The 18,891-nt window shown below is 34.6% G+C and overlaps 1 protein-coding gene across 16 annotated transcripts in view; it reads right to left on the reverse strand.

Moving 5' to 3' along the window:
• The window catches only part of PLCE1 (phospholipase C epsilon 1), a 159,853-nt gene that overhangs the window by 41,472 nt on the left and 99,490 nt on the right, over positions 1 to 18,891 (reverse strand). For 13 of the 16 annotated variants that reach the window (XM_072039608.1, XM_072039617.1, XM_072039614.1 and 10 more), the window contains 4 exons: positions 6,365 to 6,510; positions 4,289 to 4,547; positions 3,381 to 3,589; positions 966 to 1,007 (listed from right to left, as the gene is read on the reverse strand). In XM_072039608.1, coding sequence (XP_071895709.1) covers positions 966 to 1,007; positions 3,381 to 3,589; positions 4,289 to 4,547; positions 6,365 to 6,510 — 656 coding nt within the window. The remainder of the gene's footprint in view (positions 1 to 965; positions 1,008 to 3,380; positions 3,590 to 4,288; positions 4,548 to 6,364; positions 6,511 to 18,891) is intronic. The other 3 variants (XM_072039621.1, XM_072039619.1, XM_072039620.1) reach the window with 1 other exon arrangement.

The raw sequence follows: 18,891 nt of genomic DNA on the forward strand, positions 1-18,891 counted from the left end.
TGCATTAATAAATGAAGTACTTTAAATATAAATTCTTCCCTACAGAAGCTTCCAGCATGTATGAATGAATGAACGTTCAAAAATTCAATACTGCTTTAAATTGAACATAAAAAGAGTAAACTCCTCCATGTACAGCAGAAATAATAAAGCACATTTTCATGAAGATATCCAAATCATCTTGCTTTGCATATTCTTCAAGGCATCTTGTCCTAATACCCTCAATACCCTTCATATCACCACAGTACTCTCAGCTCCTGCCCATGTCCTACCAGCTGAGCAAAAGGCAGTTCACATTATGACTTGTTCCAAGCCACATACACCATCTCACTGAGCGAAACACCACACATAACCTTTAGGTCTTCCTTAAACTTTTCTCTCCCCAGAGTACTAATTCACTTGAATTTTCCCTTATTCCAGATATCAATGATTTCTCAGCCAATAGGCCGAGGGATTTTTAGTGATGTTGAGGAGACTGACAAAAAAGGATAGAAAAACTGTAACAGCCTCAACTGTAGCTGTACTTCCTTAAAAAATCTTCCTAAATATAAAGGTCATATCATATATCTAAGCAGGTATAAACTGGTGTTAAATTTGCTGAGTTTTACCACATTATATACATTATTTACCTGGGTTATGCAATATTCAAATTTTCAAATGAAACTAACAACCAAAAGTGTTTCACTCCCCCAGGACCCCAAAATAATCAAACTAGTCTCTGCAAAAAATCTAGAAAACGTATTCTGAGACTAAATGTGCATGGCCAGAGAAATTTTGCATATAGGAGGCCAAAATGGCAGAGCTTCGTTCCTGCCTTATTTCACATTTGATAGCACTGGCATGCAGCAGATTAAAATGCACAGGAAGTAGGTAAACCAAGCGCATGCAAGCAATTGTATGCAGAAACAAAACCTCTGACATTAGCTAGCAAAAGTGACATAGCTGTGAATTACTGAGAACAAACTTACAGAACTTGGTTTGAATCAGAAGCTTTCTTTACACGTGTCGCACTAAGATGCAAGGAAATGAGAAGAAAGGATACAGGAATCATTAAAACAGACTGCAGTTTTAAAGGGGGAAATTACATGGGATATGAAAAGGAAAAAACTTGAGTTTTTCCCTTTTATTGTAAAGGATACTTACTATAACTAAGAAAGCTTAAAAAGGAAGATGAGAGCAGGCCAACAAAGTGATGTGACAAAGTTTAGAGCATCTTACTAGGACATTTGATTAACATTTCTACAAAAATGGCATTTCAAACTTTTTTTTCCTATCTGCCTTTATTTCTTTGAGAATTGTTAAGAAAGACTTCTAATAGAAATTAAATTTTGATATTTACCTGTCATATAAGGTAACTCAGGGTGATTAGACAGGTCACTGACTATAGAGTGACACTGAGTTTATTTGCAAGCACAACTGGGAAAATAATGGTTATACCCAGTAACTACTGATTTTATTAGATGCCTTTCATTTTTTTCAAATGAAACTAACCAACTTTTCTAGGTTCATGTTCCACAATATTAATCTGAATCAGCAAAAAGCTGAAAATTTTCCTTGTAATATTTTTACAAAATAGTATTATATAATAAGGTGTGTTTTTCAGCTTTTATAACCACAATAACACAATTATCAGGTAACAAATATTTGTTATAAAATTTGGATTATATAATACTTTATAGAAAATATAGCTTAGGTCTTAAAATAAAGGCTTTCAGTTGTTCATAGTATTGAAAATTAAATATTACAGCCTCCACAGAACAAGGACAAGAGTTCAAAGCCCTTCTGCCTCTCTACAGGAATTTGTTTCTGTTTCACCCAGCTCTCAATGCCCATGAAAGAAATGGCAAGAGAATAAGGAATTGAAGTAAACTAACACTTTCACATAGATAATTTTTCTACAAGTCATTATGATGTTGAAATCAGCACTTACTGCACCAGAACTACAGCCACTAATAATCTGTATAGCCAATGGCTTGAATCAGGAAGCTGCACTTCTGTTTATTTCAATTTGAAACTTTAATTTCAATATCATATTAACCTTATTTATTTATTTATTTATTTTACATTTAATTCCTACTTTAGTTAGCATAAATAACAAATTTAACAAGAACTGATTTCATAAACATGTAACAAAGAGAACTTTATTTTCCCCATATTTTTATTTTATATTCAAATTCTGCTTTGTGTATCTAAGTGAAAGGTTGATTTCCCTAGCTCATTCTTTATTTGAACTGAAAGTTAAAAGCAGATTTCAAAGTATTTTAATTAAGAAAAATAATTTCTGGAAGAAAGTGTTTAAACTGCAGTAGGTCAAGAGACAACATACATGGACAAAGTGGAACCGGCTTGGCATAATGTACTGTGCCACTGTCCAGAAGGAGCCAAAGCCAGATGTGAATAATTCTATTAGAAATCATTCTTTCAGGAAATAATTATTATTTATTTGAAATGAGGTTTACAATTGCATGTTAATGAAATAAATGCATTTAAAACAGGAAGAGGGTAGTTCCTTCTCAGGCAGTCACTTATTAGATTTTTTGTGTAAGTAGCTGAAATAGGCTGGATACTTCTGAACATACGGATGTTTTACATCACTTCACCTCTGAACAGTATGGCTCTGATACTCAGTTTGAAATTATTTTAACAGTTACCTGGTTTAAAGCTGACCTATCTATGTCTATATGGGCTGCAATTTCACTAAAGCAACACTCAATCAAGTGACATCATAAACTTTGCATTTAGCATTCTTGTTGGTGAATAGCACGGAATATTGGGTCTTCAAAGTGAAAATCTGGGGTTTTTGAACACTGAGCTCTTTAATGGAGCACAATCAAGTAAACATCTAGGCAAAATAGTAGGACTAAACCAAAATGAAATTTCAAAATGTGGAATTACTTACAAACATCTTCTGGTCATAATGTTAAAGCCTCAAATGAACACAACCTTAAAAGAAGTGGTCCTATGAACAATAATAAATAACCCTTATTTTGGAAAGGACATGACGCTGCCCTAGTGTGCAGAATATAATGTTCTGAGCTCTGATAACAGATATGTCCCGGTGCTATTCCTGGCACCACAGATCAAAATTGTAATCGTAACTGTGGATTTTTAAAGCTCTATGTGTAAGATGAAAGGGATTTACCCTTATCACTAGAGGAAGTAATTACATCATGAGGGAAAATATAACTATACAGAGAGTTCCCAAGCATTTGAGTAGCAGATACTTAGCATAATTCCAGGCGGAAAAGGTTTTGACTTGTAAGACGATAAATAAAAGAGAAGAGGTTAAAGTCGCCTATGCTTCTATAACGAGCACTGATAAAAAAAGAAATTAAACATGAAAAATGTGAAATATACAGACTGAGATAGAAAATGAGACCTACTGGTACCGGCTTCTGTCCTTCAAGGAGTTTTTTCTTGAATTGCTTCCTTCACTAAAATTATCTTCACCCTCTTCAGATTCCAAACTGCGATTACAGCTCCGAATAGTTTGGAATATATTGTTTGCTGTTGATTCTTTTTCTGGATTATTTAAACCATCTTGGCCTACTCGTTGCAAGAAATTATCTTGTCCACTGTAATCTGAAACAAACTAAAGATGTCTAAAAGGTTAGTATTGTAACAATAGAAACACTAGAACACTGTCATCTACACTGGAGGATTTTTACTTACAAGACTTAATAATATTTAGTATTTATTTCCCAGTAGCTTCTAATCCCATACAGACCAAATCACTGCATAAATCAAGTTTCAAAAATTTAGTTTTTTTTTTTTTTTTTTAAGTTTCAATAATTCTCCGTAGACTTTTTAAAAGCCTAGGCTTTAATCTTTTTATGTAACAGGAACTTGTTTTTTTTTAAAAAAACAAAGAGAAAAAACTCAGAGGAATTGCTGTGTTTCATAAAGGAAAAACTGAATCCACTGAGCTTCTGAATTCTGTTTTCAAGGAACTGAAAACCTTCCAATTCCCAATAAGCTATGCAAAGGTCAGGACATTTAACAGAAAATAGATGCACCTTTAAGTATTTACATACTTATTTTACCTTAGTATAAACATTACCCTTTGGTACAGATAGTATTTTCTCAGTACACCTATATCAAACAATATATAACCAAATATATATTGCTACAGTTACTATGAGAATGAAATAGGTCCATGTAACTGAACTATGGGTAACAGTGGTTTAGGGAACTGTAATTAGATGATGATCTCATATAAAATAATAAAAAAAATCAAATAATGCACTGGATGGCTATGAACATAACCTCTTAGAATATCAATCTGACTTACCTCTAACGTTTCTTCCTGGGAATTGTACCGTGGACAAAGTCTGATGAGGCTTGATGCTCCATCCAAAATTTCACAAAGCTCTTTTAAAAATACACCACAGAAAGGAACTACTTTGCAGCCTGGAATATTGAGCGCCCGGTTGATCACTTTCTTGTACTCTGATGACGACTCATGTTGTGCCATAGCATCTTTCAGGCTTCGCATAGTTTCAATATCAGACTGGTCCATAAATTGCCACATTTTTAAAACTTTTCTGGATCTATTGCAAAAAGAGATCACAACTACTATTAAAAAAAATACACTGAAGTTCAACTCTTGCAGCATACATATAATAGTGGAAATTATTATCATTACTCAGAAATCACTTAATCATACTAATCTCATTATTTTTAATGAAAATTCTGGTTAGTATGCTGCTTCTATCCTTTGAATTATCAAACACCAGAACTAACAAGGAGAAACAAGCAGTCTGATCTACATAAGACTGGCGTAATGTTTGGGATTTTAATAAAAGCTCAGGTACACAAGAGGAAGACAAGCAGGCTTTCTAACTTTTACATTTTGTCATTGCCTTAAAGTTACATGGGCCTAGGATGAAATAAGAAAAGATTAAAGAAATGTCATGAAGACAAACCAGATGGTTTATTACAAATTCCTTTAGCTGCATTATGAGTGAACAATCCATAAAGTAAACAAAAGTAAATATATATGTTTAAAATATTTTGTATTGACTTATTTCCATTTCACTCAAAATCTGCCATGGAAATAAATGTCAAGATCATATTCCAACTCTCAGGCACCAATTCAGTGCTGCAGACGAATTTTTGATTTCAAACAGAAATGGCTCCTGGTGCCCCCTGAGTAGGACCTCTAGCACTGAGGTCCTACTGAGTCCCTTCTGAGCTGCCTGTCTGTGTGAAGGCATGGCCATCCCTGCCCCCAGACTTTCTACAAAGGTTTGTAGAAACACTAACAGCTAAATGTCCTTAACCCTGCTTTATGTCCTAATCCTGGAAACACTTCAAATCGTGCACCAGCCTTGCTCTATGGTTTCCCTTTTGCTGTGCAGATGCATTACAGATAAAATTAAGCCCTTAGTTTGTTTTGCTTTTTCCCTCACAACTTACATGGCTAGGAGACTGTGGATGCATTTTGCTGAAGACTCCCTGCCTCTATGAGTTTTTCAAATGTGTTTTATATACCAAGAATGTAAATAAATAGCTCAATAGAATCCTTACTAAACCACAAAGACCGACAATACAAACACATTAAAGCTTTGTTATACAAACATGAAATACAAGGAGGGTCAGAGCTAAGAGATGGGAAATCTGATCTTAACTCTTCAGTCTAATTTGCTGCTGAGTGAACTGCACACCCGAGCAAAGGCAGCTCCTTTCAGCCCACCTGGCCCCATACAAGCCCACAGCTCTGTGGGAAGGCTACCGACATGTCTTTAACCCCATACTCTGTCTTTCTCCTGGAGACACGGCAGGTCTGCCTATTTAGAAACATTGCAGCATAAGACCCCAGCATCAGTCAGTGTAAATTAACTTGGAGAGTTTAAAAACAAACAAACAAACAAACAAACAAAAAAACATAACTTTTAGCTGTTTTGGGGGGTATTTTGGTAGTTTAATTTGTATTTATTTATTATTTGTTTCATTTTACAATTTAAGACTGACTGTTCTAGAACATTATCATGATTATCTTTGACTTGTGTTCTGGAAACTCCAACCCCAAGTTACATTCATTTTAGTCAATGTTAGGCAAACAATAACTTTTTTCCCCATCTTCCTTCTACATTAAAAAAAAATCTGTTTTAAAAAAATGTATGCTTTTAAACATATCATATTTAACATTTACCAGAAAAAACTGATGGTATCTCCAAAACATTTTGAAAAGAATGCCTTTTAGCATTTTTTTTTAAAGGGATTATTAATAAAGTCACCGGGTGAGATGATGTAATTTACCAACAGATTTCTGTTTAGTTCATTGTTCTTCAGAGACATCTGCTTAACAGAAGTTGCAGTGTAATCTATCACTGAAAAGCCATTTTAAAAAAAGAGTTGCCAGTACCTTAGCCCTGCCAAAAACTCCATTACAGCATTGTAGTTGCCCATATTCCAGCAGCATTTTGCCACATGTACTAAATATGAGAAGACTTCTCGTTTCTCCTCCATAGAACCTGCAGTCAGGATCAGCCAGGTAACCCATGAGCTCACCTTGTAAAATAAAATGGACAGTACAGTCAGCCAGAGCAATGTTACTTGGAACATTTGTGCACATCTGACAGATAACATCTTTTTTTCTTGTTTTCCCTTCTGCAAGCACGGTATCCAAGAAAAGACTATGCATGCACTTATGGCCATATCTCACAAGCATTACAAACACACCTGACACACAGACAAACTGTTCCACAGTTACATCATTAATTATTCTGATAATAGTTGTTAAAACAAACAAACAAACAAACAAACAACACAAACTACTATATAGTAATATCAGATATTCTGAATACGCATTCAGGTCACCAAAGAAAATGGACAGCTTAAGCTAGTGATGATTTCTAAAGCTGTCAGAGAGATCTATAATGTAAATTGCTATTAACACAGCTTACAAATCTCAGCCTCACCCTTGTTCTTACAACACGAAGAGTGAAGGTTGATATACTGTGGTTTTTATTTTTATGCACTGAATGCTTAAAATAATTAATGCTACCTCTTTGTAAAATTATAAATTAACTTTCCTAAGTGTGACCATTCTACTATCTTCTGTTTGATGATTAACTAAATTAAGAATTAATTTAGTACAAGATTCTGTTTGTATTAAGAAAAAAAAAAGTTAAACTTTCCTTTTACCAGTGTGCAGATTTTCTTTCCAGTTTATGTTCCCACAACATCCATAAAAAGTAGCTATATTTCACATGGCAACCTAATTCAAATCATCTATTCCTTTTTACAATATAATTCCCCAGGGCTTCATTTTTGTCATTGTGTAAACACTTAAAAAGCAATAAATGTGATTTGTTTACTGACATTGAGTTCCAGTCTTTGGTCCTGAAGGACTCAAGTGTTTACAGGCAATAGTAGTGTGAGGAGAGGCTTATAAAAACTGGAAAATGCTAGCTTACCCCTCATGGGGCATAGGTTGTTTTATTAAAAAAAAAAAAAAAAAAAAAAGTGAAAAAAGTGTAAGAAGTAAAATGAAAATGCATTTATAAGAAAACAGAACCACTGAAAATATATAGATAGGACTTCCATTTATGCAAGTCTATACAGGCACAGAGTTTGAGTCTCACTCCTGTGGGAGAACAGCCAAAGAATATGAAAAATACAAGTTGCTAGTTAATCTTCCTGACACCCAAACCAATTGAGAACAACAAATGAGGAATGTGCAAATGAGAAAAAAAGCCCCAGCTCCAATATATGCAATGTATACGGCTATAAAAAGGAATCAAATTGAATTCGTAAAGAAATGAGGTTATAAAATCCTTCTGTCTCACCCTGAGGAGTGTGTACCATAGGGATAGGGACCCTCTAACGGGACATGAGGATCAGGGGACAATGGACCCGTTCAGTAATAGTGTTCTACCTGTTCTAATCCTCACCAAACGAAGTGGTTATGGAAGGTAGGAGCTGGGAAAAACATGCTTTTTGTCTAGCAATAATCAAACAATAAGAGGTTAGCTCTCTTTTCAGTAATTACTCTATGTTTTTATAATTAACATCTGACAATAGAAAAGACTTAGTAGAAGCAGATACCCAGTACAGAACTTTCAACAAAGGTGGAACAAACGCCAGAGATAGATGTTGTACAAGTATGCTCAAGGAGCTTTCCTAATCACAGCCTTTATGCAGACTGTCGCTATAGAGGCCACAACACAAAAAATAAAAATACAGCTATGAATATTGGCTGCCCTATACAAGATAAATTAAATCACTGCACCAGGTCTGAATGAGAACTTGAATTTGGCTGAATTTTTTTCTGAAGTGCTCTACTGGTTATTCCTAAAATGTAAAAACTAAATCAGCTAAGTACATACCTGCAGGGGATCAGGGTATGAAAAAATACAAAAAAACAGAACTGTATGACACAAGGGTCAGACAAGGGCACATACAGAATAAACTGATACTAAGTAAATGCACTAAAAAATCAGAAATTGTGAAACAAACCAGTTAAATCTGTGATTCAAGGTTGTCATAGATTTGTTTGTGTATGCTGGAACAAAATTACATATTGGTTTTGGATATTATTCTCGCTTTCCAGAAATGGCTCTGTTAGAGAATACAAATGCTAAACATGCAACAGAAACACACACAGAAAAAACAATAACATTTGTTTGGTATGAAATACCAAGTGTGGTAATGACAGTTTGATTAATCTGTGTTTAATTATTTTAAATAATAATATATTTTTAATCAGATCTGTTTTAATCTAAGGTAATAAAGATGCAATGGTCAGGGGAGAACAGTATCAAAACTGGTAAAGAATGTCTAAAAAGGCTTTTGAATTTAGACTCCTCACTAAGAAGCAACATTGAATCTAGGACAGTTGTTGAAATTTTATTTAATAGAGAGTTTAGGGCTGCTATACACAGTTATGATGATCTCTTACAAACACTCTCTAAAACAAACACAAAATGATAAAGGTCAGCACGAGCAAGCCTTTGCAGCCTCAAGATGGCATATGTATACTTAGGAGCAAACTATGGGTGCAAAAGGCAGTAGTCTCCCATGAAGTTTATGCTCGCTCTTTCTGCAGGACAAGAATAGACTTACAGGAAGAGCAGAAAACATTTAGAAAATCTTTCACTAAACAAGAAGGAAAAACAAAGTGTCTGAATATCTAAACTACAAAACATAATGGGTAAAGGAAGATATAAAGCTCTGGGCAGATTCAAGAGACGGAACTAAGTGTCTAAAGACACCACACCACCGACAAACACTGAACATGCCTGCTTTAGAACCTGCAGCATTTCCAGATTTTCTGGAGATGATGAGCAGACTGTGAGGTTTCAGTCAGAGGCAGATAAGAGAAAATTTCATCATATTGTTTTATATGTTGCTGAATTTAGGAATGAAACAAAATTGTCCCTCTATGTACGCTACAGGCTGCTTTTAATTTTTATATGGCTTTTATGTCATATTTACTAGTAGCCAGGAGTATAAATTGAATTTTCTGGTAGTTCTGAATAGCATCGTCTCTCCATAAAATTTTTCATCAAATTATTCAGAGACTTTTAGTTGATTAATCTCAATGCAACATATAACACCCGCAAAGGGTGTTTTTTTCTCAAAAAGCTCAATAGCCTAGTACTCCAAAATGGATTTCTTGGGAGGTTTCATCACTGAGATGAGAACAGAGACCACTAAAAGGCAACAGTACTGTCACAGAGGAGGCAGCAGAGGAAAGGAGCTGTGAACAAAGGCCATTTCATTTAATTCAGCGATGATTTTGCTGATCACTGTGGCTAGTATCTGCAACAGCTTTCCTACTCTGTGCTTTTCAAGTTGAGGACAGCTGGAAAAGGAAGAGAGTTCAGTCAGGTAACAGAGCTGAGGAAGTATTACTCCCAAATTAAATGTTGCCCTGGAGCCCATCTAGGAAGCCAGCACAGAATCAACAAGCAGAACTATCAGTTATCCATTTAAAATGCCACAGGGGACATTTATCATAGAAATTTTGAAGGTGGGAAATCTGCTTGAATCAGAAGGCTTTAAAGAGGCCAAAAACTGAAGCTGAACTTTAGCTGACTGAGGTCACTTCCCAGCTCTGAATGCCCTGAAGATTTTATTCTGCCCAGGCAGATTGAACATCAGTTCCAAAAACTTTATCCTGAAGATCAATATTCTGAAGCTCTTAAATAAATGCATACTGAAATAACTTATGTTTGGCATTGATTTGAGGTGATTATTCCTAATGGCCATAGCTAAAATGAACCACATGCATTCAACACTGGAATGCAGGTAAGTTGAAAGAACTGTGATCTTCAGGAAACATTATGCATGACAGCTGAGAAGAAACTTAAGTGTATTAACTAGAACATACACACACTAAACAATAGTATGACTTTAAACTGAAAGAGGGGATATCAGACATAAGGAAGAAATTCTTCACAATGAAGCCACTGGAACATGCTGCTCAGAGAAGCTGTGGGTGCCCCATCCTTGAAAGTGTTCAAAGCTAGGCTGGATGGGGCATTGAGCAACCTGGTCTAGTGGGAGGTGTCCATGCCCACGGCAGGCAGGGTGGAACTAGGTAGTCTTTAAGGTCCCTTCCAACCCAAACCATTCTGTGCTTCTACAATTCTATGAACTAACAAGCTCTTCAAGATCTTCATTCAAATTAAGGTTCAGAAGTGTCATTCCTCAGATGCTGCCTATGTTCACCTGAGCTAACTGCATCTCACATAACAGAAGAGCATAGAACAGCCCTGTATGGAAATTAACTGAAAGCTGTAATGAAAACCCTGTTTTTCCACTTTGGCACAGACTGTGTTTTGCAGTGGACTTCTTCTCTATCACTAAAGTCAAGTGTGATCTCTACTTCCAAGAGAGGGTTTCCAGCATGAGGAACTGAACAATAGGAAGCTTCTTTCTGGCCAGAAGCAGACACTGACGTTTGGACACTTCAGCTAGCTGGATACAGAACTGGCATCTCTTCTTCTAGCAGTTCCTTCCTGGGTGGCTTTCAGAGCCACCAGCTGCATCACACATGAGGAGCACCTCACCCAAGGATGAAATCCCATCAGGCAGCCAGCTAGTTATCAGGCTGCAGCTACAGCAGCACTAACACTTTGCAGCTGCTGTGATGCCTGAACAGACTGTCTCTGGGACCAGAGGCAGCATGCCCCAGGCAAAAGAGCATTCAGTAGCAGCCTTGCCAAAAAATCAAAATACATTGCAAGTATTCCTCAGAATCAGCAGTAACACTTTTTGGACCAAGTTTTTGTGTTAGATATCCCATTAACAATCTACATATCGATATTTTTAAGATGATTTCCTTAGTTTATTTTTTTCACACTCTACTTATATAGTTCTGTTTACGTAGCTCATTTTAAACTCCCCTTAGAACAGAAATCATCACAGCAAGCCTATAATTAGATTTCCGCTGCACTGCTGATGAGTCTGAAAAGTATGAGAAAATGTATCCTGGCTTCATTACTATAATCCACATGATAGCAAGACACAAGAAAAGTCATAAATTGAAACACGATCCACTCAAGTTGATAATAACATCCATCTTCCCATTCAGATAGATAAAAACAAGTGTCTTTCAGGGTTACTGCAATATTAATAGTAAAAAAAAAAATAATAAAAATTGTATCAAATAGATACTTAGTGAAGATTTAAGTATTTTCTAGTCATCTAATGCAGATAAGCACTCAAACATTATGCCAAATTTCAATTCTTAAAGAAGCTTCATTAGGAAATTTTCAGAAGTACAAAAGCCTCTTTTAAATTTGAGTCTGAGCACAACAGTATCTGCACCAGACAACTGGGCAATGCAAACTGAATCTGATGAATCATCTCAGGCACAGTAACACGTATCGATCTATACAATTCCAGGTGTTTTTTGTTTTGTTTTGTTTGTTTTTAATTACACTACCCCAGCTGTTACGTTTCCAAAGCTTTTTCAGCAATTCCCATGCTACATACTTCAGAGGGTAATGCTACATGGAAGAAATGATGTCTTCTATTTTTATATTACATTTTTAGAAACTTCATAATACTTGGGAGATGCAACTTTCATAGGTGAACTTACCTAATGCAGCTGTATACCTGAAGTTTAACATTTATCACTGGTATCAAGTTAAAAAAGATTACAGTACATACCTCCTCTAGCACCAAACGTGTTAAAATAAGCCATGAACTTCTACCTAGAATAAATTTTCAACTGCTACCTACCAAAGCAAGAAAGATAGCAATTTTAATAGTGACTAACTGAGGAGTTTCATGAGGGACTTCTCTGTATGGAAGTCTCCGAATACAAAACAAGAAGTTGATTTTTCAGTTATCCAAAAGGTAAGCATGACAATCTGTAACCCATTTAGCCAAGCTATGCTATTTGTAATGATTTTGTTTGACAAACCATGAAATACAAGTAAAATCTGAAGAACATGAAAAATCCATGTAAAACAATAATCCTCATCAAATATTAAGCAGTATTTATGGTAAGAGGAAGAAACATACATTATCTTGTTTAATAGTATAATTCTTATTATATCAGTGTACCCTGATTTCTTCCTCTTAAAAACAAAACAAAACAACACAAACATAATTCACCTCTCAGAATATTAAAAAACATTCTTTCCAGAAACTAAAATTATTGTTAAGGGAAGTTATTCTTAAAACTATATGTAGCAGATTCATGTTTATGAGGCTTTTAAAAACTCTCTCAGTATGCAGCGTTAGCACTGATCAGCTGGCACCCATGACTTCCTTTGTACTGCAAAATGCACAAACCCATCGGTGCATGCTGATGATTGTAAGGGTCCAAGAATTGAACACAACATTGTCTTATGTTAAACAAGCTTCACTAAAGCTTCTTTATCAAGTTTTTGGGCTTTCAGTATAATATGCAACATAACTTTCAGATGCATTTTTAAAATCTGGGTATTTTAAATTGCACATCTTATGAACAGATGGTTCACTTTACATGCTTGAGTGAAATTATATAACCTTACAAAGAACATTTACCATTTTAAATCTGATTAAACACTATTCCAAACAAGGACTGGAAACAGTTTGATATTCGTACAAACACAATCTTTTAAAAAGTATTATGCAAACCCATTTAGGCAGTGCAAAAAAATGCTGAACTAAGAGACAGAGCGCAATATTTATTTACATTCCATAATTTCAGTAAAAAGATATGTCTCTGTTTTGCGAGTAGGGGGTTTAAATTTTGTCTTGAATGACAATGAAGAAAACTTACAAATTTAACCCATTAAAATAAAACTACAGTTATAATTTATTGTGCTAAATAGCCAGAGTTGTTGACTTTACTGAATCCAGGAACAGCTTAGTAAATGCTGAAATCACATCCATAGCAGTGCTGCTCTGGAGTAGTTCAGACATTTTAACTTTCTTCTTTGGCATCTTAATCTTTCAAAAAATCACCTTATATATTGAACTTCTTATTTTGTATTCTCACTTAACTTCTTATTTTGTATTCTATATATTTGTATAGCTAGACTAAGCTCTGTCTGAATGATCTTTCAATCTGGTACAACTTTCGGCCTAAAATGTCACAATTGCCTCATACGAATATCTCAGCATGGAATATTAAATGCTTCATTCTAACTTTTTATTGCTTTCTTTTTCCTGAAGCTGTGGCAAGAAAAGCTCAAGTTAACAAAACAGCCTCTTTCCATGTTTGTATAAAGCAATTCTTGAAATTATTTAAAATGTTAGCAAACATATACTTTCAACACATAAATTGAAATTGTTTGCTTTGGTAGAGAGAGACAGGCTGGGAGTAAAAACCATAAATGTGCAAGGGACTGGGAGGGCAAGGATATGGAAAAAATAAAAATATAAAAGGAGGTGCCCAGGAAGAGTGTGTGTGTGGAATATATATTCCACATATATAAATATGTGGAATACGTATAAAATACACAACAGAGAATACATGGTAGTGCACAGGAATCAAAAAAAAGAGATGGAAGAAAAAAGTATGTTGTTACAATTTTCAGGGTCCTAAAACCTACTTAGCTATCATTCTCCTAATCTTTTCCTAGCTACCAAGGCTCTGCTAACTCTATAGAATCTCGTTGATAGTTTTGTCCCATAGTTTATATATATAAACATACACAATAAAAAAAAAAAGTATATATATACATACACAATAAAACTAAACTTTTGGTAATCATTAAAAAAATAAATAAATAGATAAATCGCTAAGTATCAACTCATATTATAACATCTTTTTAAAAAAACAACATTATTCCTTGAAAGCTCCCTGAAAGATCTAGAGATGAACAATTGATGCACCCAGATCCATAGTCTTTCTCCCTCACATAATTTTTCAGCCATTTTCATATCCATTCAGCCACTCAGAATGGCACCCTCCTTTTCTTCTTATAGCCTGGAATAGTCCCTTCAGTTATCTCTAATTCTTTTTAAAAAGCATATTTATGTTTACTGAAATAACCCGCTTTTTAATGCAAGGCACAGATAAATGAGAACATGGCTCTCTATCAAAGCAGAAAAGTATATGACTATTATTGTTACATGTACAGTCTTAGAAAATCAAAAAGCCTCAAAATACCATAGTTTTGTAAAGCTAGACTACTGTATTTCAGTCTCCTCCTTCCACAATAGCTGCTAATTCACAATTAGCTCTTAATTATGCTTAATGACAGAAAAGACTATGTCTTTAGCTTGATCCACTGCCTTGCTCTTACAAAACTCTATAATCAATTCCATATTACTAGAAACCAATGAAATATCTGCTGTGCCCAGCTGATGAGTACACATTATGCCCAAGTCTCCATTATCTCATACTTACAGTTTTAATGAAACTTTTTAAGAGTATGAGCTTTATTTAGTTGGTGATACTACATATAATATATAGCCACAAATTTTCATGAAAATAAAATAATAAATAGCAAAATACCTTCTTAATTATCTGTGTATACATGGCACAAGCTATAATTCAGCTTTAAATTCTGCTAGTATGGTAAAAATAATAAAAAAAATAATCCCAGAAACTAAATCTTTTCACAATATTTGAAGTATCTACAGGTAGATTTGCCTCTTCTACTCTTCTAAATCTGAAATAAATACTGAATTAAAGTTATGTGCTATGAACTGGTACTAGTAACAGACTCAAATTTTTTTTCTCATATACATCTGGTTTAGCAATATATTTATTATTACTTATATAAGGATACTATGCATCCTTAGAATACACAAAAAAAAATTCCTCTACCAGAAAAAGGTTAGGGAAGTGTTAATCCCCTATTGCAACACTTCCAAGTTTGGAGCTATATACTTTTTAAAAACACAGGACAAGTCCATCATTTCAAAGAAGGCTTCCCTTACTGCCTTGTGGTAATAAAAACAGAATTGGAAGAAATTTAGAATATTCTACCAAGCTTATTTTGTAAACTCTTGTTAGGCAGCCATTGTTGAAAATTTGAACTGAATGCATTCACTGTATCTGAAGCAGTGTTTCTTCAAATGGTTATAAAGAAGTAATAGAAGTACTGATATTAACAAAGAAGTACTGATACTAACAGGTGGGGAAGCAGATAATCCATAGGAATAGTAGGTATAACTTTCTCTCATGGTATAGTAGGTATAATTTTCTCTCATGTTTTCCTAAATCCAACAAAATTTCTTCCTTGTTATTCAGTGTTTGATGCCACATTATTGTATTACCCCAACAAAGCAACTGATTGGATCTGTTCTTCACATGTGTATTAGCACCTTGTTAATTAAGAACACCAGGATGCTTTTCTCCCTAAGCAGAAAAAACTATTTATTTGCTCTGTAAACTCTGAAATATGCTTATTGTAGATGCATAAGGAGCATGGTCTCATTTCCCTTAGTTCTTTTCTGCCCCTCATTAAATAACTCATAATTATTTTAAAGTAATCTGGATTCATTCTGCAATGTAGCATGTAATCATAGTGATTCCATAATAGTTTTCATTGTCATCTCTTATCCTTCTGTGGTTATCCATCTTTTTTTTTTTTTTTCCAAGTCTAGTGCATCTATTCCACATGTTGAAAAGTTCTCTCATTCTTTCATTATTTTTTAATTTCACTTTTTCAACTATTTCTTAAACAATAGTAACCAGCTTTTCTATAGCAGCATCAGAGAAATCATTTAAACTTCAGAACCAATCTCCACCATGACTATCATCTTCCTATGCCACCTCTAGGGAAGTCTATGTAACTACACGTCTATATACCTAAAGACTGGAATTTTTTAGTGACAGGACTGGATGTTATATGAACTTCAATTTGTATGAAAGCTCCATCAGAGACAGTAAATCCTGCAGACAAACTACAACTTTAACAGATTACAAGAATTTTATTTCCTTGAGAATATTTTATTTCCCTCTGAATTTCTGTACAAACTTGAGAGCTGGAACAGCCCCAAAATTTTAGAATACAGATGAAATGTATTCAGAGAATATATTTGCCTTTGAAAGTGATTCCATTTTGAGTTTACTTCACAGAGCATTCACAACTGACCTTTCACCCAACATATTTTTGAAACAAGTCATTGAGTGTTCAAGCTCCTTGTGGGAGCTACCTCGATTAACACATAGGAAATAAACTGATGCTTGAAAACCCACGAAAGGATAAAACAGGAGGAAATGTATTACGTCTGAATACTGTCCAGTAACTACGCCAGATCTAAGCCATAACCATGCTCTCTTAAACAAAGGCAGTTTCTGTTTTCTGGACTCAAAAGTACAGGATTTGCCAGTTGCACGTTTGTGCTACTATTCATGTAGTGTTTGACAGTAGCTTTAATCTGTGCTATCCATCTTCAGTGTCTCTACACTACTTACTGCTACATTTTTTTTCCTATCATTCTTGATAGCAAACATCTTCTCCTGTATAAGTCCTTTTTCCATGCCTTTTAGACTCGATTGAAGTCTAAATACTGTAATCAGTGTTAAAAAACAAACCAAATCAACCAACCAACCAACCAAACAAAAAAGAGCCAGGAATACAATAAGAATAAAGAATAAAGAATACATTACATCTAGAAAACAGTTTTGTGACAGCAAAACTATTTAAAGTAGAAGGGAACCATGTGATGTTTCCCAGCACCTACAGCTTGACCACACACTCTAGTCAATGGCAGTTTTCAACTTCACTGAAGAGCAGGGTTTATGATGTTACTGGAATTTGAGTAGCAAATAGTAAAATTTACATTTCTAAGACCAGAATTTTTCCCTACTTTTCACCAAAGCTCACTTTTTTAATGATATTTCAATAATTTTAAATTAATATTCATTATTTTAATTAATAATTTATTTTATAACAGTACTCCAGTGCTCATTCAAAGCTTCCATAAAAATGTCAGCATTTATTCTATTAAATAAAAGTGAAGTTCCTCTGTATCACAAAACAGCAATTATTGATTGTTGTTTTGAACAAGTGTTACAAACAAGTGTTCCTCATTAATATATATCAGAAAAATGACTAAAAAGCATATTGCTATATGAAAAATCCTCTGTATACTAGAATTGCTCATTTAGAAGAACAATGCCATGAAATTATTTTTTCCCATTATGTATCAGAAGCCTGTCATGTTAAAATCCATCCTGGCTCCCACATTATAAATACACCACAGCATTTCTATAGGCGATGCCAAAAAAATCAGCAGGCACTCGCTGACTTTTGCCAACAAAAGCATGACTCTTTGCACAGGAATTTTCTTGCCATTTATAAACAAAGACATTTTGGAAGTTCATGCCTGTGATTCACTGTGGCAACTGATACAGTCCACCATAAGATAAAGTAAATTGCAAAAATAATCCACTGCACTGAACATTATATGATCTATGCACCAGATATTCAGGAATTAATTAAAATTATATGAAAAATTATCCTGTAGCATTAATAGACAAAAAATGCAAGACTACAAAATTGCAAAGTCACAAACCTCTAACACTAAAAGATAATGTAGAATATTTTACCAAGTAACAACTTTGAAGTTAAACTTCACTTTGACATGGAATAATCTCAGTCAATTCTGACAAGACTTCTTCACCACTTATTTGCCCTTCCATCTTGTTGACTGTTTCAGTGGCAGAACACATGAAGGTCAGTCTCATCTGTACAGAAGAGTTCCAACCAACTACTCTGGCACCATGCCTCACCACGGCACACAGAAGCTTGAGCACTTCACCTTTTTCCCACTGCCCTCCCTACAGTGATTGCCGTGAGAGAAATACCACAGGGACCTGAGCTGGATCAGAAGCTTGATTTCCTCTCCAGCTATGCACCAGACACGGTATTTTCTAAAATACAGTAACTAGAGCTAACTTTTCTAGGCTCTGTCTAAAGACTGAATATTGCAGTTGCAATTTTTATTTATGTTCCTATAATAGAATTATGTGAGAGAAGCCAACATATTTACAGTATTTTAGTTCCTGTATCTCAGTATCACGCAAGAAGCAGGAACACTTTGAAGTATGCTATATATTCAGTCTCTGATTCTTATTTGCCCAAGAAGCAGGAAGTTCACTGGGGGTTAATACATACTCTGCTCCATCTACTTAATTTTGTGCTGTCTTCTTGATGCTTGCACAATTTTCATCTTTTATTAAAGCATAAGAATGCACTGGATGACAAACTAAAAAAGTAGAAGTCAAGACTATCTTTATTTCATTCCACTTCTATGATTTTTAAAACTGTCAATATTGCACGTGGTTCACACGCACAAAAACAAAAGAAACTGTTCCATTTTTCTGTAGCTGAAACCTGAGGTTTTATTCATTAGGCTTTTTTTTGTTGTTGTTGTTTGGTTTGGGTTTGTTTTATTTTGTTTGTTTGTTTTTCTACTAAACTCATCAGGAGACCACCTTATGAAGAATAATTAAAAATTTTAGTAAACAGTTCAGGATTTGGC

This window comes from Anas platyrhynchos, chromosome 6 (genome assembly GCF_047663525.1).
Source record: "Anas platyrhynchos isolate ZD024472 breed Pekin duck chromosome 6, IASCAAS_PekinDuck_T2T, whole genome shotgun sequence".
NCBI classification, from domain to species: domain Eukaryota; kingdom Metazoa; phylum Chordata; class Aves; order Anseriformes; family Anatidae; genus Anas; species Anas platyrhynchos.